The 26,000-nt window shown below is 37.8% G+C and overlaps 2 protein-coding genes across 2 annotated transcripts in view; one reads left to right on the forward strand and one right to left on the reverse strand.

Moving 5' to 3' along the window:
• Positions 1-6,323, reverse strand: part of PIGF (phosphatidylinositol glycan anchor biosynthesis class F) — a 30,465-nt gene extending 24,142 nt beyond the window's left edge. Inside the window, exons 1-4 of the mRNA XM_040224751.1 lie at positions 6,234-6,323; positions 3,554-3,802; positions 2,327-2,418; positions 573-689 (exon numbers count right to left, since the gene is read on the reverse strand). Coding sequence (XP_040080685.1) covers positions 573-689; positions 2,327-2,418; positions 3,554-3,781 — 437 coding nt within the window. The 5' untranslated portion in view covers positions 3,782-3,802; positions 6,234-6,323. The remainder of the gene's footprint in view (positions 1-572; positions 690-2,326; positions 2,419-3,553; positions 3,803-6,233) is intronic.
• Positions 6,324-6,462: 139 nt separating this feature from the next.
• On the forward strand, positions 6,463-17,739 carry CRIPT (CXXC repeat containing interactor of PDZ3 domain). Its single transcript, XM_040224755.1, has 5 exons — positions 6,463-6,585; positions 8,826-8,891; positions 12,578-12,632; positions 16,462-16,565; positions 16,886-17,739. Exons 1-5 carry the CDS (start codon positions 6,570-6,572, stop codon positions 16,948-16,950), a joined length of 306 nt encoding a protein of 101 aa, XP_040080689.1. The 5' UTR covers positions 6,463-6,569; the 3' UTR covers positions 16,951-17,739.
• Positions 17,740-26,000: the final 8,261 nt, after the last annotated feature.

The following is a 26,000-nucleotide window of genomic DNA, read 5'->3' on the forward strand; positions in this document are numbered from 1 at the left end:
TTTTAAGAAGCTAAAATTTTAACTTAGTGATGCTAAAAATACAGACAGCTACTAAGGGGATAAAATCCTGTAAAACCTGCACTTTGATGTCTCACCACAAAAGAGGGTGAACAAGAAACTATGGTTGTTCACACTAAACATTTTTCGCTAATGAAGGCCAATTCTACATAATAAGACGTATGGAAGCAATTTTATGTGCAGCAATTTTATCACAGTGACCAAGTGTCCCCGAGGAGTGTTTCCAAAGTTGTCTTTCGGTAACAGTTTTCTTTTTCACGCAAAAGACTAAGTGAAATTCTACCATATGGGGGAAAAAAAAAAAGCAGAGCTGCTCATGCTGAAGTGGAGGGAAAGGCCTATAGTTCTGCCTGCTTGGGTCCCCCTCAAGTGCACACAACCCTCCCCTGGTCCCAGTCCCCAGCGACAGTGGGCCCGGAAGGCATCTCTGGGAACCATCCAGGGCTGAGAAACAGCTGCCCTGAATAGAAAAGGACCTCGTTAGTTTTTTAATACTAACTAGTTAGTTTTTTTTAATAGTTCAAACATCTCTAGAATATAAAATTAAAACTTACCCATTTCTACTGAAAATTCTTAGCCAGGCTTTGAAGTTTGGTCCTAACAAACATAAACAAGGCACAGTGGTGAAGGCGGACAAAATAACCGCAAGTGAAAATGTCTCCAATACCAACCTAGAAAAAAGAAAACCTTCACTGACTTTTTAAGAAGTATTAAACGTGCGTGGACACATTTTGTGTCATTTTTATTTAAACAGATTTAATAATATAAACCTATTGTCTTACCAACATGATGACTATAAAAAAATGTTACTAATGAAATGCAAACATGGAAAACAATCTAGCAGATATGTCGCTCTAACTATAGAGTTCAGAAGTGTTAAATGCCCTGCGACACTGAAACCGTCCATTGCAAGAAAACCCACTTCTAGATCATTAACTTTTTCCTCAATAGTCTCGGGAACTTTCTACGCAACCAGTGGTTCAATTTAGCTTATACTGGAACCATATGAAGAACTAGTAAACTAGTTTCTGACTAAGGCCTGAGAATTTGCATTTTGATAAAATGCTGACGCTGTTGGTTTTAGAACCACACTTGAAGAACCACTGCTCCAGACATCCACTCTACTCCAAATGGACTAGACAGAAAACTACCATTTCCTGTTACAAAGGTCTTGTCCCCCCTCTAGAAAATAACTGCCTATTAACTTAGTGTGTGTACATATAACCAGATACACACACACAAATATATACACACACAGCTATGTGTGTGTATGTGTATTACATCACTCATTTCACCATGATCATTTATCACTGCTAAGCTGAACTTTCTTTAACTACCGTGTGCATAAGACATATTCATGAATCTGCCTTTCCCTAATTAAAAATTTTTCAGTTTAGAAAAGGCATTCAGTCAAATTTTACCTTTCAACTATAAACATTAGCTTATTATGTAATTAAATACAGCAACCTGCTGCTGCTGCTGCTGCTAAATCGCTTCAGTCGTGTCCGACTCTGTGCGACCCCATAGATGGCAGCTCACCAGGCTCCCCCGTCCCTGGGATTCTCCAGGCAAGAACACTGGAGTGGGTTGCCATTTCCTTCTCCAATGCATGAAAGTGAAGAGGGAAAGTAAAGTCGCTCAGTCATGTCCGACTCTGTGCGACCCCACAGACGGCAGCCCACCAGGCTCCCCTGTCCCTGGGATTCTCCAGGCAAGAACACTGGAGTGGGCTGCCATTGCCTTCTCCAATGCATGAAAGTGAAGTCACTCAGTCATGTCTGACTCTTAGCAACCCCATGGACTGTAGCCTACCAGCCTCCTCCATCCATGGGATTTTCCAGGCAAGAGTACTGGAGCGGGGTGCCACTGCCTTCTCCAATACAGCAACCTACTGACTTTTAAGAAGACAAAGCTTTTGAGCAGTTTAGAATCACGTTTACTAGGAACTGATGCTGTTTATAACTAATTTATATGTATCACTATAATCAGTTTCCTTAAAGGTTCTAAGGAATTATGATTACCAGTATCATATACTTACTGGTATACGACAATTTCTCATGTACCTCCCTCCTCAGGCAACTGTGTAACAGAAGGCTAGGTAACAGGAGCATTTAGTAAATTAAGTTCACTGTCTTTAAAAAATAAATAAATAACACTGGCAAGGAAGGGCAATGATGTCAGTATCCTTCCATGATCCATTAACTGAACACACCATTTTATTTCTCTAATCACCAACAGAATCAGCATTTGGTTTTACCAATGACTGTTTTAAAATATAACTGGCTTAAGGTACACATTTCAGACTTACTCTATTAGCGGTGCTCCATACAGAACAAAAATTACGTGAAAGAAGAAACAAGACGTAAGAAAGTAGATACAGCATTTCAAAAATCTGGTTACCTAAAAAAAGAAATGAACAATTTAAAGAATCAAGAGTGCCTGAAGGACAGCAGATACTTTGAATTTTATCTACAAATACAACTTGGTCCCACATTGAGTGGTACAGGGGACTATTCTTTGTATTTGCTCCTGAAGTCAGATCACATATGCTTTGCACAACACTTTTAAAAAGCTTAAAAGACAAGAATCGACCTCCATATTCCACTCACCTAACCAAAAGCAGAGTCAGAAAACATTTTTGTTCCTCTGCTATGTACTGAATTATGCTGTTAAGCAGTATTTATGAAATATTTACCAATAAGAGTGCTAGGATACACAAAAAACAAATAGTCCTTATTGTGTGATAATGTTACATGTGAAATATTTACAGAAAATAACAACTATAATAAATCTTTTTCATTTTAAAACAAAATTCCTAGAAAAACTGGACAAAAAATTAAAATATTAAATAATTCCCCAAATCATATTTATGTTACTATAAAAAAGACCTGCATGTTTGAAAACCAGTGTGTGGGACCTATTTGACTTCAAGAAGGTCTACTGGTAAAAAACACACTGAGCTTCTTATATCAAAGGGCAGTAAACATGTTTTAAATTACCTAATAGCATACATATAGTACTGAATAATGTTCAGTGAGGACTTTTCAAGTAATAGTCGTGTTACACTGTAATAAATATTCCAGAAAATAGATTCCAATATCTGAAACTTCAACTACTATTTAGTCAAGGAAGGCCACGTTTGAAACAAGAGCAACCAAGGTGGTTTATTTTATAATGTCTAAAAAACTCACTGTGTCTTTCAGAAGTGCAAAAGATGCATGAAAATAAACTGAAATGTCTTATAAGGTTTAAAGGTGCAATTGCTACATGTTTTTATCTTCATCATGTTTTATGATGACATAAAACATGACCATATAGGTTCACAATGCTATGATATCCAATGAACTCATGGCAAGAATCTATCAAACATTATGGAGAATCTTTCAGCAAGCAATACACTACTGATTTGGGGGGAAAATATCAGGTTCTTTATTCACTGTAAATAGACTAATAAGTGCTTGACTAATACTTTATTCTTCCAGTAAAAGAGAAATTACCTACATCTAAAAATCATTTATCAAGAAATAAGCCTTACCTTGTATGATAATGAACTTCTTTTAGAAGACACATTTGGTTTCACTACTAAATACAATACTAAATTGACGGCAGTTGCAGAAACAGAACAGATGTATAACCATGTCAAGTGTGTCTCCAATATTGAGAAGTTCTCCAAGAAGAATGATGGAATGAAGATGCTTAGGATAATTGAAAATATGCATAAAAGATGGGTATACAGTAGTTTCTTGATGTCAGTATCTTTCATGGTGTTTTCTTGAATGGCTATCTAATGAAAAACAAATTAAGAAAAGAACATAGACAGTAATGACTTTTTGCATTGTCCTAAATGCTTCAACGTCTAAAAATAAGCCATGAACCAAAGTCAGTTTTCTATGGGCAAAAATGTCTAAGTGCTAGAGTACAATGGCACCCCACTCCAGCACTGTTGCCTGGAAAATCCCATGGACGGAGGAGCCTGGTGGGCCGCAGTCCATGGGGTCACTAAGAGTCGGAAACGACTGAGCGACTTCACTTTCACTTTTCACTTTCATGCATTGGAGAAGGAAACAGCAACCCACTCCAATGTTCCTGCCTGGAGAATCCCAGGGAGGGGGGAGCCTCATGGGCTGCCGTCTATGGGGTCACACAGAGTCGGACACGACTGAAGCGACTTAGCAGCAGCAGCAGCAGCTACAGTACAGGGAGATGCATATGTGGAAACATACATGTAGACTAATATAGTACAAACTGTTCTCACAGCCTAAAAAAGGACACATTAACCAATTTCTTAAATATGTGTTTACTTTCTACAACATAGTCATGTGCTAGGACTATTTAAGCAATCCATTGTATTTTTCCTTTCCTTTTTTTCTTTGCCAAAATCAGGGGTGAAAACAAAGGACATAGGTTAATAACTTGCCCTTTTGGAATTATAAGCTATGCATTCTAGGAACCCCATAATACACTTTGGGTGGACTGTTGGCATTTTTTATGATTATGGACCTTTGTCTAACATCACAGTAGTTCACATTTTCTAGCAAATGCCAAGTAACACCAGGTACACACTGGAATACTCAAATGGTGGCCAGTGTTATCAAGAGCCTTCAAAGAACCTTATGCTAAACCAAGGAATCCCAGTGCTGCAAAAATACCAAAATGGCAATGTCTGTTACAGAAGCCAGATTCCAACCAAAAGCAGGGTATGAATGAAAGGAAGAAAAATATTTACTTTCTTTCTATAAAACACATATTTGATGTATGTACATATTTACAAATTACCTAACAGAGAGCTTATACATGGTATGGACTAATGTTAAGTAAGGAGTTAATTATTAAAGTAATAGTCCACAGGTTACACTGTGGTGAACAGTCCAGAAAAAGTTATATATACATACATATATATATGGACAATGTGCTCATTCACGCAGTCGTGTCCCACTCTTTGCGACCCCACAGACTGTAGCCTGCCAGGCTCCTCTGTCCAAGTGATTGTTCTGGTCAGAATCAAACTCAGGTCTCCTGAGTTTCCTGCTTTGCAGGCACTGTGGAGAAGGAAACGGCAACCCACTCCAGTATTCTTGCCCATAAAATCCCATGGATAGAGGAGCATGGCGGGCTATAGTCCACAGGGTTACAGAGAGTCGAACAGGATCGAGTGACTGAGCACTCTTACCTACCGTTGAGCCACCAGGGAAGCCTATATATATAAACACACACACATATATATATGCATATGTATATATTTTATAGACACACACACACAGGGCACCCACTAGGGCAAAAGGGCGAATCCACACCTTATCCCAACCTTCTCATTAATTCACACTATACTTTTCAAAGGCAAATATTAATACTTTACTGATAAGGAAACAGGCTAAAATAGATTAAGAAATACTCCAAGGTCTCAAGCTCTCAAGTGCTAAAGCCATTTCAAAACCTAGCCTCGCTGATATATACACGCCAAGGGGTCGAGAAGAGAATGAATGGCAAGAAAAGAAACGTTTCTCACAGGTGCTACGCTCAGCTGAGGGCCGGGGAGGGAAGTCTAGAATATATTCTCTCAATAGACAACCCTTCAAATATTTTTCTGGGCCACCCTCAGAATCCCAACTGACCAAGCAGATCTGGACCTAAGACAGTGAGCAGTACCCAAACTCAGATGGCTTGCGGAATGAGTGAATGAACAAAGAGTTGGTCCAGTGCTGCCCTTCTGAGAAACCAGCCCTGTGTCAGGTCCTGGCCAGCCAAGGATGGCTCTGGTGAGGTGCCCTCTCAGGTGGCCAGGAACCCGGCATCCGCAGTCAGACCTGACCCGGGCCCTCAAGCCTTGCAGAGGTAGAGAAGGCCCTTCTGAGCGACTCCTAGAGGAGCCTCGGCGGGACATTAACCTGCAGCTTCATCCCAAATTGTATCGCTCTGGACTCTGCCTAAGCCTGCCTCAACCGACCGGAGTGTGGGCAGCAGGGGACGAGCTGAGAAGCATAATCAAAGAACACAGACGTGGAGACCAACAGAAACGGAGGTACAGACACAGAAAGACGTATCTGAAAGAGGCCAGTCCATCAGGGCAACCCTTGGGTAACGCCGGAAGGGCGGCGCTCGAGGGGCAGGCAGGCACCAATTGGCCGGGGACAGAGATTTCCGGCCAAATGGGCAGTTGGCGAAAGTGGCTTGCAGCCTCGGGAGGCTCGCATGCGGGGGCGTTCGGCTGGGCTTACCTATCTCTCCCGCCCGCCGAACGGAAGCGAGGGTTACTACCTCCCACCATCAGGTGCCACTCACTGCCCTGAGCCTCGCGCAGGCGCAGCCTGTGGGGCGGTGACCCAAGGCCCACAGCCAATCGTAGAAGTGGAAGGGCGGACCAAGAAGGAAGCCCCGCCTTCTCGCTCGCGTTTATTCCTCCCGCGGCTTTTCAGGTGCAGGATAGGCGGGGCGAAGGGCGGTGGGGCCGGAAGTGGGTTTTAGTAACCCGGAAGAGGAGCTCTTTCTCGGCTTTAGTGTTGATATCTTCCAGCTGCTGCTTGTTCTGCGGCTGAGGGTATCATCGCGAAAGGATGGTGTGCGAAAAATGTGAGTTAAGGAGACTTTTCTCCGGGAGAAAGAGGCTGGGAGACCCTAATTCGAACTCCTCGGGAACTTTGCCCCTTCTTTGTTTTTCCTTCGGCCACAGGCCTCTGATTCTTGTCTCTGTCCTTCTGTCTTGCTATTTGACCATTCCGGCCCCTCCCCAATGACCGTATAGTCCTGTACCTGTTGGATTCGGGGTGGTCTCAGTTTTGCCCCGTTTTGTCTGTTTCGGTTGCTTCCCCTCGACCCCGGCTATCATCCTGTACTGCTTCTTGACAGGCTCCCTCGCTTCACAGACCCTCAGGGTTGGAATGGATCTTAAAAATCACTTCCACAACATCTGGAGTTGCTGGATTTAGCAAATAAAAGTACCGGACGCCCAGTTAAATTTGAATTTCAGGTAAACAACGAATAACTTTTAGTGTGAATATGTCCTATGCAGTATTTGAGATTTGGCCCTGTTTGCTGCTCCTTACTGCTATTAAGTGCTTTGTCCCAAAGCACGCACTTTTATGACATTCTTTACTGAAAAAGTATTGTTTATCTGAAATTTAAGCCTCGCTGGGTGTCCTGTGCTTTATCTAACAAGCCTAAATGAGGATCCCACCCAATGACTTAAGTGCTCTTTGCATGAATGCCTAGAGTACTGAGGCATGGGTCTAGGAGAATCTTACCATCTTCAAAGAAGTCCCTGTAGTTTTCACTGGCTTTTAGAGAAGTCCTTCCTCCTTATGGACTTCCCTGATGGCTCAGAATCTATAGAATCTGCCTGCAGTGCAGGTAGACCCGGGTTCCGTCCCGCGGTCCGGAAGATCACCTGGAGAAGGAATGGTAACCCACTCCGGTGTTCTTCACTGGAGAATTCCATGGACAGAGCAGCCTGGCAGGTTACAGTCCATGAGGTCGCAAAGAGTCAGACAGGACTGAGCGACTAACACTTTCCTCCTTACAGTTGCCATTCGGTGACTCTAATGCTAACCCTTGAGAGTTCTAGAAAATATGGTTTTTTGACTTCACAAACTGGTTATAGGTTAAAAAGAGCTGTCATATCCTCAAATACCTTTTTCCTACCGTTAGGTATGTCTGACTCTTCTGTAAAAAAGATTCAAGTTCTCATATCCTGATAATTAACATGATCCATTTTGTTTATATCCCCATAGTATATAAAACTTTGAACACAGATGCCAGTGAGTTTGAATCAGAGTTTTCATATTAGGTGAAAGAATGACCATGGATGGTTTCTTTATTAAATTCTCAGAGTACAGAAAATAATTTGGTCTTTTTATATTTGGAGCCTGGCATTCGGTAGGACCCCCCCACAATAAAGCCTCAGCTTACGTTTTAAACTTCATTTTCGCTAACGCTTATTTTCTTCACTTCAGCCAAACCAAACTGTTTTGTATGCCTGTATGTACTTACCCTGAGTTTTCTATGCCTTTCCCCCGGATGTGTCATTTATCCAGGTTACCTTCATCCTCTTTTCTCCTCTTACCACCAGTCCCATTGCCACTAACCCTCTCTATTGCCTTCTCCACAAAGATTTCCTGGATTTCCCTGATCAAGGTTATTTTTTTCTTCCATGGGATTTCTCCTAATACTACAATTCTGAATTGTTATACAGTTTATTTTCCAGCTTATATTTTAGTTGAATAGTTCTTAACTTTTGGGGGTGGTTCTCTGAGCCCTTTGAGAATGTGATGAAAGCTATGGACTTAGTATAGTCTACTTAAAAATGAATATACAAAAAGTTTGTGTATGGTTTTGTCTTATTCATATATCATCTGTGGCCTACCTGTGAGAATCAGACTATGAACTACTGTTAGGGAAATCAGTGTGCTATAAACTCCTTGAAATCTAGACCTTTATCTAATTCATTTTACTTTTCTCTGTACTTTGTACAATGGCTTATACATCAGAGATGCTTAGTAAATATTTATGGATTGAATAGGTTTATCAGATTTGTTTATACATGTACAGTTCAGTTCAGTTGCTCAGTCATATCCAACTCTTTGCAGAGGAAGCCTGTTATAAGCCATACTGTTATCCACAAATTTGACTTGAGAGTCAGTTATCCATTGCCACAGTTAATATCTTAAGTCTCAGTTCAGTGGCCCTGACCCCAACATTAACAGGCTTGTACATATTATGACTGGTGATACCATTATGAACTTTAGGCACAATGTAGTGTATTTATTAGAGAGTAAACACTAATCCCCCTTGTTTTTACTATCTTTTTATAACAGGTGAAAAGAAACTTGGTACTGTTATCACTCCAGATACATGGAAAGATGGTGCAAGGAATACCACAGGTATTTTTCCTTTTAGAACATAGATATTGAATCAGATACTTCCTGTGAATAATGTTTTCATTTTCACATTATTTGTAAGATGAAATATTGTTATATGTACAGCATACTTCATTTATTAAACATTAAAAAATACTAGATCTCCCAACAGTTTAATATATTCTTCTATTTCGTTCTTTCAGTGATGTGTCAGGGCTCCTGATTTGGTAGAAAGGAAATAGCAAAATAATTAAATGAATTTTAAGCAACAAGTGCATCATAGTATTAATAGTTGATTTGATTAAGCTTAATTAGAGTTAGTATTGAAAGCCCCTTTTCCTCACCTGATTTCTATATTCTTGAACAAATTATGTAAATGTTTTCACCGTCATAATCATTAAATACAGTGAGGATTTTTTCAGAGGGAACAAAAAGAAATATTTTCACTATTCAATGTCACTGGCAGGAAAGTAGTAGCGTCTGGATTTTACATTAGATAGAGTAAATATAGACCCATTCCCAAAGTCCTACATTGAGTCTGAGGAATAAGATGATTGCTTTTTTTCCACCACCACACCCTGCCCCCCATCCCTAACCATGCTGTGAAGCATGCAGGATCATAGTTCCCTGATTAGGGATCGAATCCATCCCCTTGGCAATGAAAGCGCAAAGTCTTAACCATGGACTGCCAGGGAATTCCTATAATGATTGCCTTTTATCCAAATTTTATTCTCCTAGTAAAAAATTGTTTTATTTTTAAGTAGTGTCTTTAAAACTTGGCTTTTAAATGAAGATTTTTGAAAATGTTGGTATAGGCTAGTCTACCTGGAATGTTAGGTCCATGAATCAAGGCAAACTGGAAGTGGTCAGACAGGAGATAGCAAGAGTGAACATCAACATTTTATGAATCAGTGAACTAAAATGGACTGGAATGGGTGAATTTAACTCAGATCACCATCATATCTACTACTGTGGGCAAGAATCCCTTACAAGAAATGGAGTAGCCATCATAGTCAACAAAAGAGTCCAAAATGCAGTACTTGGATGCAATCTCAAAAACAACAGAATGATCTCTGTTCATTTCCAAGGCAAACCGTTCACTATCACAGTAATCCAGATCTGTGCCCCAACCAGTAATGCTGAAGAAGCTGAAGTTGAACAGTTCTATGAAGACCTACAAGACCTTCTAGAACCAACACTCAAAAAAGATGTCCTTTTCATTATAGGGGACTGGAATGCAAAAGTAGGAAGTCAAGAAACACCTGGAGTAACAGGCAGATTTGGCCTTGAGGTACAAAATGAAGCAGGTCAAAGGTTAACAGTTTTGCCAAGAGAACTCACTGGTCATAGCAAACACCCTCTTCCAACAATACAAGAGAAGACTGTAAACATGGACGTCACTAGATGGTCAATACCAAAATCAGATTGATTATATTCTTTGCAGCCAAAGATGGAGAAGCTCTATATAGTCAGCAAAAACAAGACCGGGAGCTGACTGTGGCTCAGATCATGAACTCCTTATTGCCAAAATCAGACTTAAATTGAAGAAAATAGGGAAAACCACTAGACCATTCAGGTATGACCTAACTCAAAACCCTTACGATTATACAGTGGAAGTGACAAATAGATTCAAGGGATTAGATCTGATAGAGAGAGTGCCTAAAGAACTATGGGCAGAGGTTCATGACATTGTACAGGAGGTAGTGATCAAGACCATCCCCAAGAAAAAGAAAGGCAAAATGGCTGTCTGAGGAGGCCTTACAAATAGCTGAGAAGAGAAGAGAAGCTAAAGGCAAAGGAGAAAAGGAAAGATATACCCATTTGAATGCGGAGTTCCAAAGAAGAGCAAGGAGAGATAAGAAAGCCTCCCTCAGCAATCAATGCAAAGAAATAGAGGCAAACAACAGAATGGGAAAGACTAGAGATCTCTTCAAGAAAATTAGAGATACCAAGGGAACATTTCAAGCAAAGATGGGCACAATAAAGGACAGAAATGGTATGAACCTAACAGAAGCAGAAGATGTTAAGAAGAGGTGGAAGAGCTATACAAAAAAGATATTCATGACCCAGATAACCACAATGGTGTGATCACTCACCTAGAGCCAGACATCCTGGAATGCAGTCGTGTGGGCCTTAGAAAGCATCACTACGAACAAAGCTAGTGGAGGTGATGGAATTCCAGTTGAGCTATTTCAAATCCTAAAAGATGATGCTGTGAAAGTGCTGCACTCAATATGCCAACAAATTTGGAAAACTCAGCAGTGGCCACAGGACTGGAAAAGATCAGTTTTCATTCCAGTGCCAAAGAATGTCACACTACTGCACAATTGCACTCATCTCACACGCTAGCAAAGTAATGCCCCAAATCCTCCAAGCCAGGCTTCAACGGTATGTGAACCATGAACTTCCAGATGTTCAAGCTGGTTTTAGAAAAGGCAGAGGAACCAGAGATCAAATTACCAACGTCTGTTGGATCATTGAAAAGGCAAGAGAGTTCCAGAAAAACATCTATTTCTGCTTTATTAACTATACCAAAGCCTTTGACTGTGTGGATCACAACAAACTGGAGAGTTCTTCAAGACATGGGAATACCAGACCACCTGACCTGCCTCTTGAGAAATCTGTATGCAGATCAAGAAGCAACAGTTAGAACTGGACATGGAACAACATACTGGTTCCAAATCAGGAAAGGAGTACGTCAAGGCTGTATATTGTCACCCTATTTTTTAACTCATATGCAGAGTACATCATGAGAAACGCTGGGCTGGCTGAAGCACAAGGTGGAATCAAGATTGCTGGGAGAAATATCAATAACCTCAGATAAGCAGATGACACCACCCTTATGCCGAAAACTGAAGAATTAGAGAGCCTCTTGATGAAAGTAAAAGAGGAGAGTGAAAAAGTAGGTTTAAAACTCAACATTCAGAAATCTAAGATCATGGCATCTGCTCCCATCACTTCATGGCAAATAGATGGGGAAACAATGGAAACAGTGAGAGACTTTATTTTGGGGAGCTCCAAAATCACTGCAGATGGTGATTTCAGCCATGAAATTAAAGGATGCTTACTCCTTGGAGGAAAAGTTATGACCAACCTAGACAGCATATTAAAAAGCAGAGATATTACTTTGCCAACAAAGGTCCATCTAGTCAAGGCTATGGTTTTTCCAGTAGTCATGTATGGATGTGAGAGTTGGACTATAAAGAAAGCTGAGCACCGAAGAATAGATGCTTTTGAACTGTGGTGTTGGAGAAGACTCCTGAGAGTCCCTTGGACTGCAAGGAGATCCAGCCAGTCCATCCTAAAGGAAATCCGTCCTAAATATTCACTGGAAGGACTGATGCTGAAGCTGAAACTCCATTACTTTGGCCACCTGATGCAAAGAACTGATTCATTTGCAAAGACCCTGCTGCTGGGAAAGATTGAAGACAGGAGGAGAAGGGGACAATGAGAAGCAGGATGAGAAGATTGGATGGCATTACCAACTTGATGGACGTGAGTTTGAGTAGGCTCTGGGAGTTGGTGATGGACAAGGAGGCCTGGCAAGCTGCAGTACACGGGGTTACAAAGAGTCGGACATGATTGAGCAACTGAACTGATTGGTTAGAAGTCAAAAAATGAACTTTCTAATTGTTAAATGTTGCATGGTTATGTTATTATGTGAAATGTATAGAAATAACCCACTAAAGTATGTGTATATTTCTATGCAGAAAGTGGTGGAAGAAAGCTGAACGAAAATAAGGCTTTGACCTCAAAAAAAGCAAGGTAGGTAAAAGAGCATCTGTAAAGCAGTCATAAATTTCTACTCTTTTTACTATTAAGTGTATTGGAATGAATTAGTTTTGCCTCATTCTGTTGTAATAAAGCATAGACTTAGGTACTTCCCAGGGTGTATAACCAAGCTATCTGTTAGATCCTATTGGTTTCACCTTGTTCTTTTCACTGTATCAATATATGAAGATATTATATATTATTTTTATAATTTGACCAGAAAATAGTACTTATTTTTACTAGTTCTTAGTTTTTCTGTGAATCACAGGCAGCAGACAAATGTGGACAGATCATGAGCTCTAAAGTCAGACATAAATTTGAATGTAGACTTTGTTACTGTCTAGATCTATAACTTTAAGCAAGTCAAAACAGTTCCTTAACTTTCCTGAACGTTGCTTTATTACCGAGAAATGGGCATAAAAATGTCTCCCACCATAAAAACAATTTTTGACACCATGCTCTACTATATTCAGTTTTTAAAGCCCCATAAATTCTTCCAGCTGCCATCCATTTTCTTGCTTCCTTTTATAGCAGAAGTTTTCAAAAGCTGTATCTAGAGAGTACTTTCCCAGTGTCCTTAAGTTCTATTCACTCCTTCAGCCACTGTAGTCAGGCCTCCATCTCTACCACACTTATAAGCCTACTCTTGTCAAGATCACACATGATCTTTGAAACTGTTGGCTGCTCCTCAGTTATTACCTTTCTTAAACTTTAGCAGCATGCTGTCTCTCTCTCTCCTTTTTTTGCAACCATTTATTCTCTTGGCTTTGAGATACCACATTCTGCTGCAACCATTTATTCTCTTGGCTTTGAGATACCACATTCTGCTTTCCTCTTAACTCGATAACTGTTCCTTCTCAATCCAGTGCTTCTAGACTCAATCCTAGACATTTTTTTTCCATTTATAAATTTGGTATCTCTCTTCAAGTGACTTTAGTCCAGCACCTTTGAATTCAAACTGTATGTTAATGAGTGCCACATGTATATCTCATCATGACTCCTCTGAACTCAAGCCATATATCCAGTTGCCTCCTTGACTTTTCTAATTTGATGTTTGACAGGCATCCTCTTTTTCCTTCAATCTAATCATAGTCTTCTCATCATGGCTCTGGGGTTCAATCTACTTGTACAAACCAAAATTCCTCACTGACTTCTTCGTTTCATTCACTTCCCATATCCATTAGCGAGTTCTATGGCTCTACTACCAAAAAGTAACCTGAATCCACCTTCTGTTCATCTCGCTGCTAGTACCCTCTTGTAAACCATCATTATTATTTCTTATTGAATACTGTAATAACTTCTGTCTCCCTGTTTCCTCTCTGATTCCCTATACTTCATTCTCATAATAATCAGCATGGTTCCTTAAAGGATATGTAACTCCTTTCCTTGGGTTTCTTTTTACATTGAATAAAATCCAGGCCCTGTGCCATGGTCTCACAGGGTCCTTTATGGTCTGGCCCCTCCTACCTCTGAGACTTCCCATGGAGCCAACTCTTGAATCAGATTTGCCAAGCCCACTCTCATTGGAAGAGGTTTTGCTTACTGTGCCCTCTTCGTGGAACTCATCCCTAAGAGCTCACATAGCTGGCTCCTGGTTACTTGAGTTGAAGCTGAAATGTCATTTCTTCAGAGACAGTCCATAGTTCAGTTCAGTTCAGTTGCTCAGTCATGTCCAACTCTGTGACTCCCATGAATCGCAGCACACCAGGCCTCCCTGTCCATCACCAACTCCTGGAGTTCACTCAGATTCAGGTCCATCAAGTCAGAGATGCCATCCAGCCATCTCATCCTCTGTCATCCCCTTCTCCTCCTGCCCCCAATCCCTCCCAGCATCAGAGTCTTTTCCATTGAGTCAACTCTTTGCATCAGGTGGCCAAAGTATTGGAGTTTCAGCTTTAGCATCAGTCCTTCCAAAGAACACCCAGGGCTGATCTCCTTTAGAATGGACTAGTTGGATCTCCTTGCAGTCCAAGGGACTCTTAAGAGTCTTCTCCAACACCACAGTCCAAAAGCATCAATTCTTTGGCGCTCAGCTTTCTTCACAGTCCAACTCTCACATCCATACATGACTACTGGAAAAACCATAGCCTTGACTAGACGGACCTTTGTTGGCAAAGTAATGTCTCTGCTTTTGAATATGCTGTCTAGGTTGGTCATAACTTTTCTTCCAAAGAGTAAGCGTCTTTTAATTTCATGGCTGCAGTCACCATCTGCAGTGATTTTGGAGCCCCCCAAAATAAAGTCTGACACTTTCCACTGTTTCCCCATCTGTTTCCTTAACCAGCATCTAAACTAATGTCTTCCTTCCTTCCCCTCCTGTCCACCACAGTATCCTCTTTGAATTTTCTCTACAACAGGTATTACTATCTTAAAAGTGTGGTTGTCTCCTTACTTACTGTCTATCTACTCTCACAAATGTCAACTGGATGAGGACAGAAGCTTTGTCAAGTTCATCTTTGGCTTTTAATAATAAAGCTTCTAATACATAAAGTGCCTTACACATAAAGGTGTTTATTAAATAATAAGTATAAATTAGCATAATAGACTTAAACTTCAGTGCATTGTCTCATTGGGTATTGTTGACTGACCTGTTGATGTCTTCTGAGATCATTCAGTTATTATTGACCAAGTTGTTCTTTAACAGAGCATACAGTTTTAGGTCCTAGTTCCTTTATGCTCCCAAACTTACTTCAGTATCATTAATAAGTAGCTATTACTTTTGGGTATTTTAAATGTCTCACTTTGGGAAGTATACATAAGATTTCTGAGATATTAAAATGTACATTTTAGAAAAATATATAGTTCTAAGAAAAAGTAATCTGTAGACTTGTACATCCAAACAAATTGAGCTTGTTATTCAAAGGAAGAATCAGGTTCACTCTTAACTTCCCTTGTGGGAAGTAAAGTGACATTTTTTTGGATTTAGAAAAATTAACCTTTGAAAATGAGCTATTGTATTGTACCCAAGAGAAGAAACCAGGTCTGGACAGTATTAGTGTTCAGTATATGAGTTCAGTTACAAAAAGTTACTGCCAATTTGATGGGAAGTATTTCCTCTAAAATTATTTTGCACGCCAGTTACAGTAAGGTAACATTTTCATTTAATAGAAACTTTTTGTCCAAAGAAGTTTACATCAGTTAATTGAAAATATCAGCTAAAGTAGGCAGTCATGAAGAGATACACATACCTTATTTTAAGTCAAAGCACATAACTGTACATATATTTCATCAATCATTTTACATTGAGACAAGACTTTTTGAATATGAGTCTACTTTATCATTTGCCTTATATAAATCATAACCAGAATATATATTTTCAGCATCTTTAAAGTAGCTCAAGAACTGCCACTTTTCAAGTGCCAAGTCATTCCATTTAGAATTTTTTCTCAATTTCTGAGTTTTCTTACCCATGACTAATGCTGTAGCAGTTTTCATGATTCACTCTTTTCTGGTTGTCCTAAAGTATTCACTTAGTTTTTAGTAGAATCAGTTACTTTTTTTGTACTCTTCATTTCATGAGTTTCCATAATATTTAATTGTATCACTTGAATAGATTGACAAATACAACTCTTATAAACAGGTTTGGGATTAAGTACAGATGACTCTTTATAAGCATACAGCTTACATGGAAGGGGCAGAAACGTGCAGGTATGTTAAGAGGGTAGCCAGTTAGAAGAGTGCTATGCCTATCAATTGTAGAGTTTTATAGAGGGATCTGGTCCCTCTATAAGCATAGATTAATCACATTTGTTGCTTAAGTGAGGTTATTTAAGAGTATTTCTATCGTACTGTACATTTTTCTTTCTTTAAAAAAAATCTCTAGGTTTGATCCATATGGAAAGAATAAGTTCTCCACTTGCAGAATTTGTAAAAGTTCTGTACACCAACCGGGTTCTCATTATTGCCAGGGCTGTGCCTACAAAAAGGGTGAGTTTCTCTTAATACCACGTTTATATTCATATCAAATGTACTTTTTTTGATACTGATTTGGATAACACAGTATAAGAGTAGCCCTTCATAAACCTTATTTGTCAGATAAATGCTCTTTTTTCTAAGGCAAAGTATACAGAACTTGTCATAGTTAAAAGTATATTCGTTTTCTCCTTTCTGATGCTGTTTAAATTTTTTTTTTTACCTTCGGCAGTGACTTAAATAAACCAAATCATTGATATTAGTTAAATATTTGGTATAATTAGTTGTTGTTAACACTTGATTGCTTACATGAGTTTTCTGTTTGTTTGTTTTAGGCATCTGCGCTATGTGTGGAAAAAAGGTTTTGGATACCAAAAACTACAAGCAAACGTCTGTTTAGATGTATTGAAGTTCCGGGTTTTCTGTATGATTTTACTTTTTGCTTTGAATTTTCAAGGCATAACTTAGATGTTCAAGTTAGAAAATAACATGTCTTAAGACAAATAAACCAGGGAAGTGTAGACTGGTATTCTTTCCTTTGCTGTCGAGAAGTTCAGCAGCAATGTAACTAGTTTTCTGCCTTAAGCTTTTCTTTACAAACATCTTATTTAACTGGAGTAAGTAACAAATCTAACAAAAATATTTTCCTAGTTCTGTATGCACTTTTTAATTTATCATTACTCATATAATTTTTATTCTTTTTCCCTCTACATTATAGATATTGTAAAAGTAAGAAGGAAGTTATTGATATATGGCTTTGAATTTGGCATTCAGACTTGTAATCCTTCCCTCATTCCCTTTTGGTTGTGTAGTTTTAGGGTCAGCAGTTCCTTAATTAATCACAGCATCATAGGGCATTCAAATATCTGAGCCCATTATTGTTAAATATTTCCTTAAATAAATTAGCCCAGACTCAAGTTAAACAAAAGTTGTTTTTATGTTATTTTTTATTCATTTGTGAAGCCAAAGTGTCAATACCTTTCATATGAGAACAGGAACTCAAGGGACAACCCACATATGTCCAAAAAAATACAAAGGATTTCAGAAAAACACATATCACCTTGAATTCAGACCATCATGAAAGCCAGAAGAACATTGTGCATCCATAATGATGTATAGTGAATGAATCACCATTCTTTGGGAAAGTGCTTTGAAGCAGACACCAAACATTTTTTTAACCTCCTCTTCTTTTCCCTCCCCCACCAAAAATAAATACACAAAGCAAACATTTTGACTCTTTTTTAAACATATATATATAATATAGACTGCTAAAAGACTGCTTTGAGATTTCTTTTTTTTTAACTATAGGGTAGTTGATTTACAATGTTGTGTTAATTTCTGCTGTGTACAACAGAATGATTCAGTTATACGTATATATATACATTGTTTTTTAAATTCTTTGCCCTTATAGTATATCACAAGATACTGAATACAGTTCCCTGTACTGTGCAGTGAGACCCTGTTGTTCACCCATTCTGTGCATCTGCTAACCCCGAACTCCCAATCCGTCTCCCCACCGCACAGCCCCCTTGGCAGTCACAAGGTTGTTCTCTTTGTGAGTCTGTTTCTGTTTCTTAGATAGGTTCATTTGTGTCATATTTTAGATTCTGCCTTTAAGTGACATCATATGGTATCTGTCTTTCTGACCTCACTTAGTTCACTAATCTCTAAGCCCGTCGTGTTAATTGGACATTATTTCATTCTTTTAGTGGCTGAGTAATATTCCACTGTATGTGTCTGTCTTTTGAATTGTAGTTTTGTCTGAATATATGCCCAGGAGTTGGATTGCTGGATCATATGTTAGTTCAATTTTTAGTTTTTTGAGGAACCTTCATACTGTTTTCCATAGTGACTGTACCAACTCATATTCCTACAAACAGTGTAGGCGGGTTCCCTTTTCTCCACACCCTCTCCAGCGTTTGTTGTTGGTAGGTTTTTTAATGATAGCCTTTCTGACTGGTGCGAGGTGGTACTTCATTATAGTTTTGATTTGCTTTTCTCCAATAATTAGTGACGTTGAGCATCTTCTCATGTGTCTGTTGGCCATCTATATGTCTTCTTTGGAGAAGTGTCTAGGTCTTCTGCCCGTTTTTTGATTAGGTTGTTTGGGTTTTGTGTTGAATTATATGAACTGTTTGTGTGTTTTGGAAATTAAGCACTTGTCAGTCACATCATTTGTAAATATTTTCTCCCAGTCTGTAGGTTGTTCTTTTCATTTTGTATATGATTTCCTTTGTTATATAAAAGCTTATAAGTTTGATTAGGTCCAATTGGTTTAATTTTGCTTTTGTTTCTATTGCTTTGGTAGACCTCAGAAACGTTGGTACGATTTATTTCAGAGAATGTTTTGCCTGCGTTCTCTTTTAGGAGTTTTATGGTATCAGTGTCACATCTTATACTTAAGTGTTTAAGCCATTTTGAGTTTATTTTTGTGTATGGTGAGAGGCTGTGTTCTATGTGTTCTAACTTCATTGATTCACATGCAGCTGTCCAACTTTCCCTTAACACTACTTGCTGAAGAGATTGTCTTTTTTCCATTGTATATTTTTGCCTCCTTTGTTGAAGATCAATTGACCATAGGTGTGTGGGTTTATTTCTGGGCTGTCTGTTCACTTTCAGGTTTCAGACAAAGCCTTTTCTTTTGCTGCCTTTAGAGGTACAGGACTTCTGCTTTTGAAACAAGCTAACTGTGGGAGGCCAAAAACAGTATTCCCCATTGCCAAGTGCAGTATAAATATCTATCACTATAAAATGGTAGACTAGATACAATGATGATACACATGGTATAGATACCACATTTTTATTTGTTTCAAAATTACTGTGGAAAGTGTTTAAAGTTTTAACTGTTTAATTTTATCTATAAGGTTTTTTCCCCCTAGGGTACGTTCTTATTCTTACCCAGAAAGATCACAGCGATAATGCAAAATATAACAACAATAGCTCTGAGGGCAAAAAGTATCTTCTCATGCTTTAATTTGGGATTTTAAACTAAAATCAACACAAGGGACACATAATAGGACCTGGTTAAGAGAGTGACCCAGATCCATTAAAAGCTGCATTGGTCAACTTTGAGAAAGTACATTTTTCAGGTATCAAATGGGATGTGGATTTCCACAACTCATATTTCCTATTCATGCCCGACTAGCCTTCTACTGTAAATGATCCAATGGCCAGATTCAGGTTGTTCTGTGAAGATATTTGTCACTGTTATACCTCAGAGTAGTATAAGTGTTATAAACCTTCATATTGTTGAAATAACAATGTGACTGCTGTAAGTTAAATAGAAGAAAGTCCCAAAATAAAACATAAACATAAAATATTTTTAAAAAAAAATTAAAAAATAGAAAATATAACATTAAGATGACAGGATTAAGATCATATTTAGCCTTTATCAAGTTGAATAACATTTTTTTTAAAATCTCAGATTGTTTTTAATGTATGTATGTCAGAAACAAATACCAACAGAACACTTAAGTACTTTCACTCATTAAAATATGCAGCCATCAAAATAATACAAGATTTACGTATTTGTGCAGAAGTTTATGTATATAAATAGAAAACATCTGAAAGCCACTGATATGGTTTTTCTCTGGAGTAGAACTAAGGGTTGAGAAAAGAGACTTAACCCTTTACAGCCTCATGCCAACTACTTAGTACTTTTTAGCTTCTAATTCCTTTACCTGGGGGAGCAGGAGAGTACTAATAATTTTAGTATCCTAGAAATATGTATTTACATGCATAGATACATATTTATTTTTTGAGAATTATTGTTTTGCAGTTCAGATTGTTAATATTTCTCCTATTTCCTTTACCATTTTCTGTCTCCTTACACATTTTTTTGACCACATGATGAATACATTGCAGACATCGTACCCTTTAATACTACATATGTGCTTCATGTGAACAAGCATGTGAAGTATGGTTATCAAATTCAGGAATTTAACATTAATATTTTCATCTAATCTATAGTCCCTGTTCCAGTTCCATTTGTTGTCCCATTGGTAAATTTTTTTACAGCTATAGGATCTAACCCAGGATCATATGTTAGATTATCATGACTCTAATCTGGACCAGTTCTTCAGCCTTTCTTTGTCTTTTATAGTATTCGTTTGGAGAATACAGGACAGTTAAAGTATAGATTGTCCTTCAGTTTGGGTTTTTCTGATTCTTCCTTATGGGCAGATTTGGATTATGCAGTATGGGCTGAAACACTGTGAATGATGTGTCCTCTCAGTGTCGTATCCCGGCTCTCAGAAAGTCCCCTCACCTCTTATTGGTGATGTTAATTTTATCACTTGAGTAAGATGTTGTCCAGTTTCTCCACTGTATCGTTAGTTCCTGTTTTAGTAGATAATTTGTGAGGAGAAACTTTGAGGTTGATTGATGTTCTATTCCTTGTCTAACCTTCTCCTCCTAGACTTAGCATCTTTTGATGATTCTTGTCTGAATAAGTTTTTACTGTGATGTTTACAAAATTGTGATTTTTCTACCTACATTATTCTTTCTATATTAATTAGTTGTCATACTGTAAAGAAAAGGTTTCCCTTTATCTCGTTATCGTAAGTGTAGAATAAATGCTTTATTTCTGATCACTTGAATATTACTTACAGGTGATTCCTCTTTACCCCAAATAAATGTGTATTCTCTAAGAATAAGGATATTTTCTTATATAACCACAGCATAATTATCAAAATCAGAAAATTAGCATTAATACAGTATCTAATATTTTCCACATCTCACTGGTTGTTCCCATAATGGCCGGGGAGAGGGGCAGGGGTGAATTGGTCCAGGATTCAATGCAGAATAACACATTCCATTTAGTTGTCAAGTCTCTAGTCTCCTTCAGTCAGGAGCAGCTCTTCAGTCTGTCTCTCAGAAATGTCAAGGGCATGAAAAACATAGACTACTTATGTATATGAAGTGTCCCTTAATTTGAGATTTTCCGATGTTTGTTTATGATTAAATTGAGCTTATGTCTTTTTGGCAAGAATATCATAGAAGTGACACTGTCCTTTTCAGTGCCTCGAATCATGGTATTGGTTGTTCCATCACAAGCTGTTCATTTTGATCACTTATTTTTGGTGGTATCTGCTAGATTTTTCCAGTGTAAAGTTTCTAATTTTTTTCAAGTTAGCAAGCATTTTGTGGGGAGATACTTTGAGACTGTAAATATTCTGTTTCTCAGCAAACTTTCATACACTAAGTTCAGCATCCAGTGATGCTTCTTGGCTGAATTGTTACTCTGATGGCTGCCAAATGATGGTTTTCCAGTCCTGTCATTCCCCCACATTTATTAGTTGGCATTCTACTATAAAGAAAAGATTCCTTTTCTCACTTCTTTTAGTATGAACTCATAAATTCCTATTTTATTCATCTGTTACTCTCATTTGTTTTAATGTCAAATTGCTCCATATTTGGTCAGTGGGAGATCTTTTAGGCTGGCTTCTGAGTCTTTTTGACATGTTTTTATCATTTGAGAAATTTCTTACTCTCCAGCACAAAATGTTCCAAGTTTATCGAGTTGTTTTCCCTTCACCCATCCCTGGAATCAACCATTTCTCCAAAGACCCTTAGTTTTTGTTTTTGTTTTTTTTTTGGACAATGGTGTTTAGAAACTAAGATCTAGACCTGCTGGCTTGTCATTGCTTATAGGGCCCTTCAACAGAAAGAACCAAGAAACATTTATTAGAAATCACCAGTTTCTCTAATACCTTCAATTCCAAACCAACCCCACAGGGTTCTTTCTTGCCTTTACTCATTTGATATTGGTATCTTCTTCCACAATGAGAACCTGGGTCTCCAGCATCATTATTGCAGAACTCTGAATTGTTTAATATTGCTCATGTATTTTGCAATTAAAAATAGTTTTAAGTTTCTTAAAAATCTAAGTAAGCCAACAGAATGATACATGTGAATGTCATTCATCAGCCTGTTAGTGCAGGAAAAGAGCTTGGGAACTTTTGTGCTTATGCTGCCTCCCAGATGAATTTGGTAAGTGAATAACTGACACTAAATACTTGTTTCAATTCAGCTAACATTTATTGAATCTATACTATGTTCTCATCCCTAATCAGACTACTTTTATTGGCTCTAAGTTTTTTGCTCATAACCATCAGCAAGAATGTGATAAACCATCAATTAATGTAGTATTATAAAAGTAACGTACAGAGAAAATATATTGAAAGAATAGTAACTAAAGAGAGAGACTGTTTCAAAAACAGCAAGTCTAACCAAAAAAACAAAAAACTAGACCAAGGTGATACTCAGAGAATGGAAATGAAGGGACACATTGGAATGACCTGTTAAAAGATTTGACTGCCTTGTTGACTAAATGAGGAAATGAGAAGTTGAGTTATAGTGGGTCTCCTTTATATGTTCTAATAGTAAGTTCCTCCACCAGAGGGCAATGGTGTTCTTTCTTGGTTTTTAATTTTCCATCATGCTAAAAGATTTGCAGTTTTAGACGTACAGATCAAATAGATGGACTTAAGTCTCCAACAACATTGTGAAAAGATAGCCAGAGAAACTTAGTCATACAATAAAAATCCTGGAAAATATTTATTTACATGTAACAAAGTGAAGTCTCTCAGTCGTGTCCGACTCTTAGCGACCCCATGGACTGCAGCCTACCAGGCTCCTCTGTCCATGGGATTTTCCAGGCAAGAGTACTGGAGTGGGGTGCCATTTACATGTATACATATTCATATAAGTATATAAAATGTCTGTGTATGTATCAACTGGCAGGAAATAATGATTCTTAGAACCCAGAAACGAAGAAAAAGAAATCCAAAATGTACATTAGTACCAAAGCCTTAAAAGAATTATCTTCCAATCTGTCAGTGTCTAAAACCTACTTAAAGTATCATGTGCATAGAAGACAAAGTCTTGGTCTTGACTAAGGTGGGAAGGTTAGATCAGACATAGGTGCATAAAGCATGGATCCCTACAAAGCATTGTTTTCAGTGGGTTTACTATAAAACCCCACTTACACACAAAAAGGCAGTGGGAATATGTTTTCATCCTAGCCTTAGCCATGGGAAGACATGGGGTAGAAAATTAAAATCTCTCGTTAAGAACAAGAATGAGGTAGACATTTTTAGGCAAGCAGGTGAGTTTAAACCAACCAAATCCTCAGTGGAGGACATTCCAAAAGGCATATTTTAGGAAGAAGAAAATGAGCTCAAAAATTAATGAAATACAAGAAAGAATGGTCAGTTCCGAAAATGATAAATATGCAGGTAAGTATAGATAAACATTGATTATGAAACATGTTAACATGTAGTTTGTGGAGTTAATAACTAAAATACTGGAAAATAATAAAATAGTTAATCAGATTAAGTACTCAAGAAGAAAAAGATATTACAAATTTTCAACTTGCTTAAGTTAAAAAATACATTTTAAAGCAGTATATGTTAAAATTTCTTAAAGAATAAAATAAAGTGTATTTTCCAAACCAACGTATATGGAGTAAGGGAAAATATATCAATCCAATCCAAAAGAAGTCAAAAAAGGAGAGTGCAGGGAAAAGACATTTAGAGAACAGAAGATACAAAGTAATATGGAAGATATAAATTCAAATGTATCTCTAACACAAATGATGTGAATATACTAAATTTTCCAGTTAAAGGAAACAAATTCTGTCACAGTTCTTTTAAAGTTCCAGCCATATGCTGAATGTGCATTTATAGTAAAAGGATGGGAAAGTATACCAGGCAAATATTAATTAAAAGAAAGCTGATGTGGCTACATTAATATAGAGAAAGTATAAGTCTTAAGGTCAGAAGCATTACTAGAGGAAAAAAAGACCATTACATACTGATGAAAGGTTCAAGTTTCCAAGAAGATAAAAACAAGTCTTGGGTATATACTAATACAAGCTAATATACTAATTATAACTAGTATAAGCTAATAGCTTCAAAATATATAAAGGAAAAATTTATGAAACTGTTTTAGTGAAAGATTTTACATACTTGCACTAATTGATCAAACAGCCAAAATATAAAACATTCAGTAGGATTTGAACTATACAGTTAATAACTTAATCTAATGGACACAGAAAAGATCATGTCAGTAACTGAATAATATGCATTGTTAAGCATACAACAGTTACCAAAAAACCATGCACTAAGCCATAAGACATGTCAACTATTTTCAGAAATTTGATATCAGAAAGACCAACCTCTAATGATAACAGGTTAGAAATCAACAACAGAAAGATAATTTTTTTTAGAGTCTGTATAGTCAGCCCTCTATACTTGGGTTCTGCATCCACAAATTCAACCAACCACGAATTGAAAATATTCCCCCCAAAATTTCCAGAAAGGTCTGAAAAGCAAAACTTGGATTTGCCATGTGCTGGCGACTATTTAGACAGCATTTACACTGTATTTACAACTATTTACATAGTATTATAGGCATTATAAGTACAGGTAATTCAAAGTATATGGTAGGAAAGGTGTACATAGTTTTTTTAATATAAATTTATTTCTTTTAATTGGAGGCTAATTACTTTACAATATTTTATTGGTTTTGCTATACATTGACATGAATCCGCCACAGGTGTACATGTGTTCCCCATCCTGAACACCCCACTCCCACCTCCCTCCCCATACCATCCCTCTGGGTCATCCCAGTGCACCAGCCCCAAGCATCTTGTATCATGCATCAAACCTGGACTAGCGATTCGTTTCACATATGATAATATACATGTTTCAATGCCATTCTCCCGAATCATTCTGACTGGTGTGAAATGGTACCTCATTGTGGTTTTGATTTGCATTTCTCTGATAATGAGTGATGTTGAGCATCTTTTCATGTGTTTGTTAGCCATCTGTATGTCTTTGGAGAAATGTCTGTTTAATTCTTTGGCCCATTTTTTTGATTGGGTCGTTTATTTTTCTGGAATTGAGCTGCAAGAGTTGCTTGTATATTTTTGAGATTAATTCTTTGTCAGTTGCTTCACTTGCTATTATTTTCTCCCATTCTGAAGGCTATCTTTTCACCTTGCTTATAGTTTCCTTTGTTGTGCAGAAGCTTTTAATTTTAATTAGGTCCCATTTGTTTATTTTTGCTTTTATTTCCAATATTCTGGAGGTGGATCATAGAGGATCCTTCTGTGATTTATGTCAGAGAGTGTTTTGCCTATGTTCTCCTCTAGGAGTTTTATAGTTTCCAGTCTTACATTTAGACCTTTAATCCATTTTGAGTTTATTTTTATGTATGGTGTTAGAAAGTGTTCTAGTTTCATTCTTTTACAAGTGGTTGACCAGTTTTCCCAGCACCACTTGTTAAAAAGATTGTCTTTCCTCCATTGTATATTCTTGCCTCCTTTGTCAAAGATAAGGTGTCCATAGGTGTGTGGATTTATCTCTGGGCTTTCTATTTTGTTCCATTGATCTATATTTCTGTCTTTGTGCCAGTAGCATACTGTCTTGATGACTGTGGCTTTGT

This window comes from Oryx dammah, unplaced genomic scaffold (assembly GCF_014754425.2).
Source record: "Oryx dammah isolate SB20612 unplaced genomic scaffold, SCBI_Odam_1.1 HiC_scaffold_25, whole genome shotgun sequence".
Classification (NCBI taxonomy): Eukaryota; Metazoa; Chordata; class Mammalia; order Artiodactyla; family Bovidae; genus Oryx; species Oryx dammah.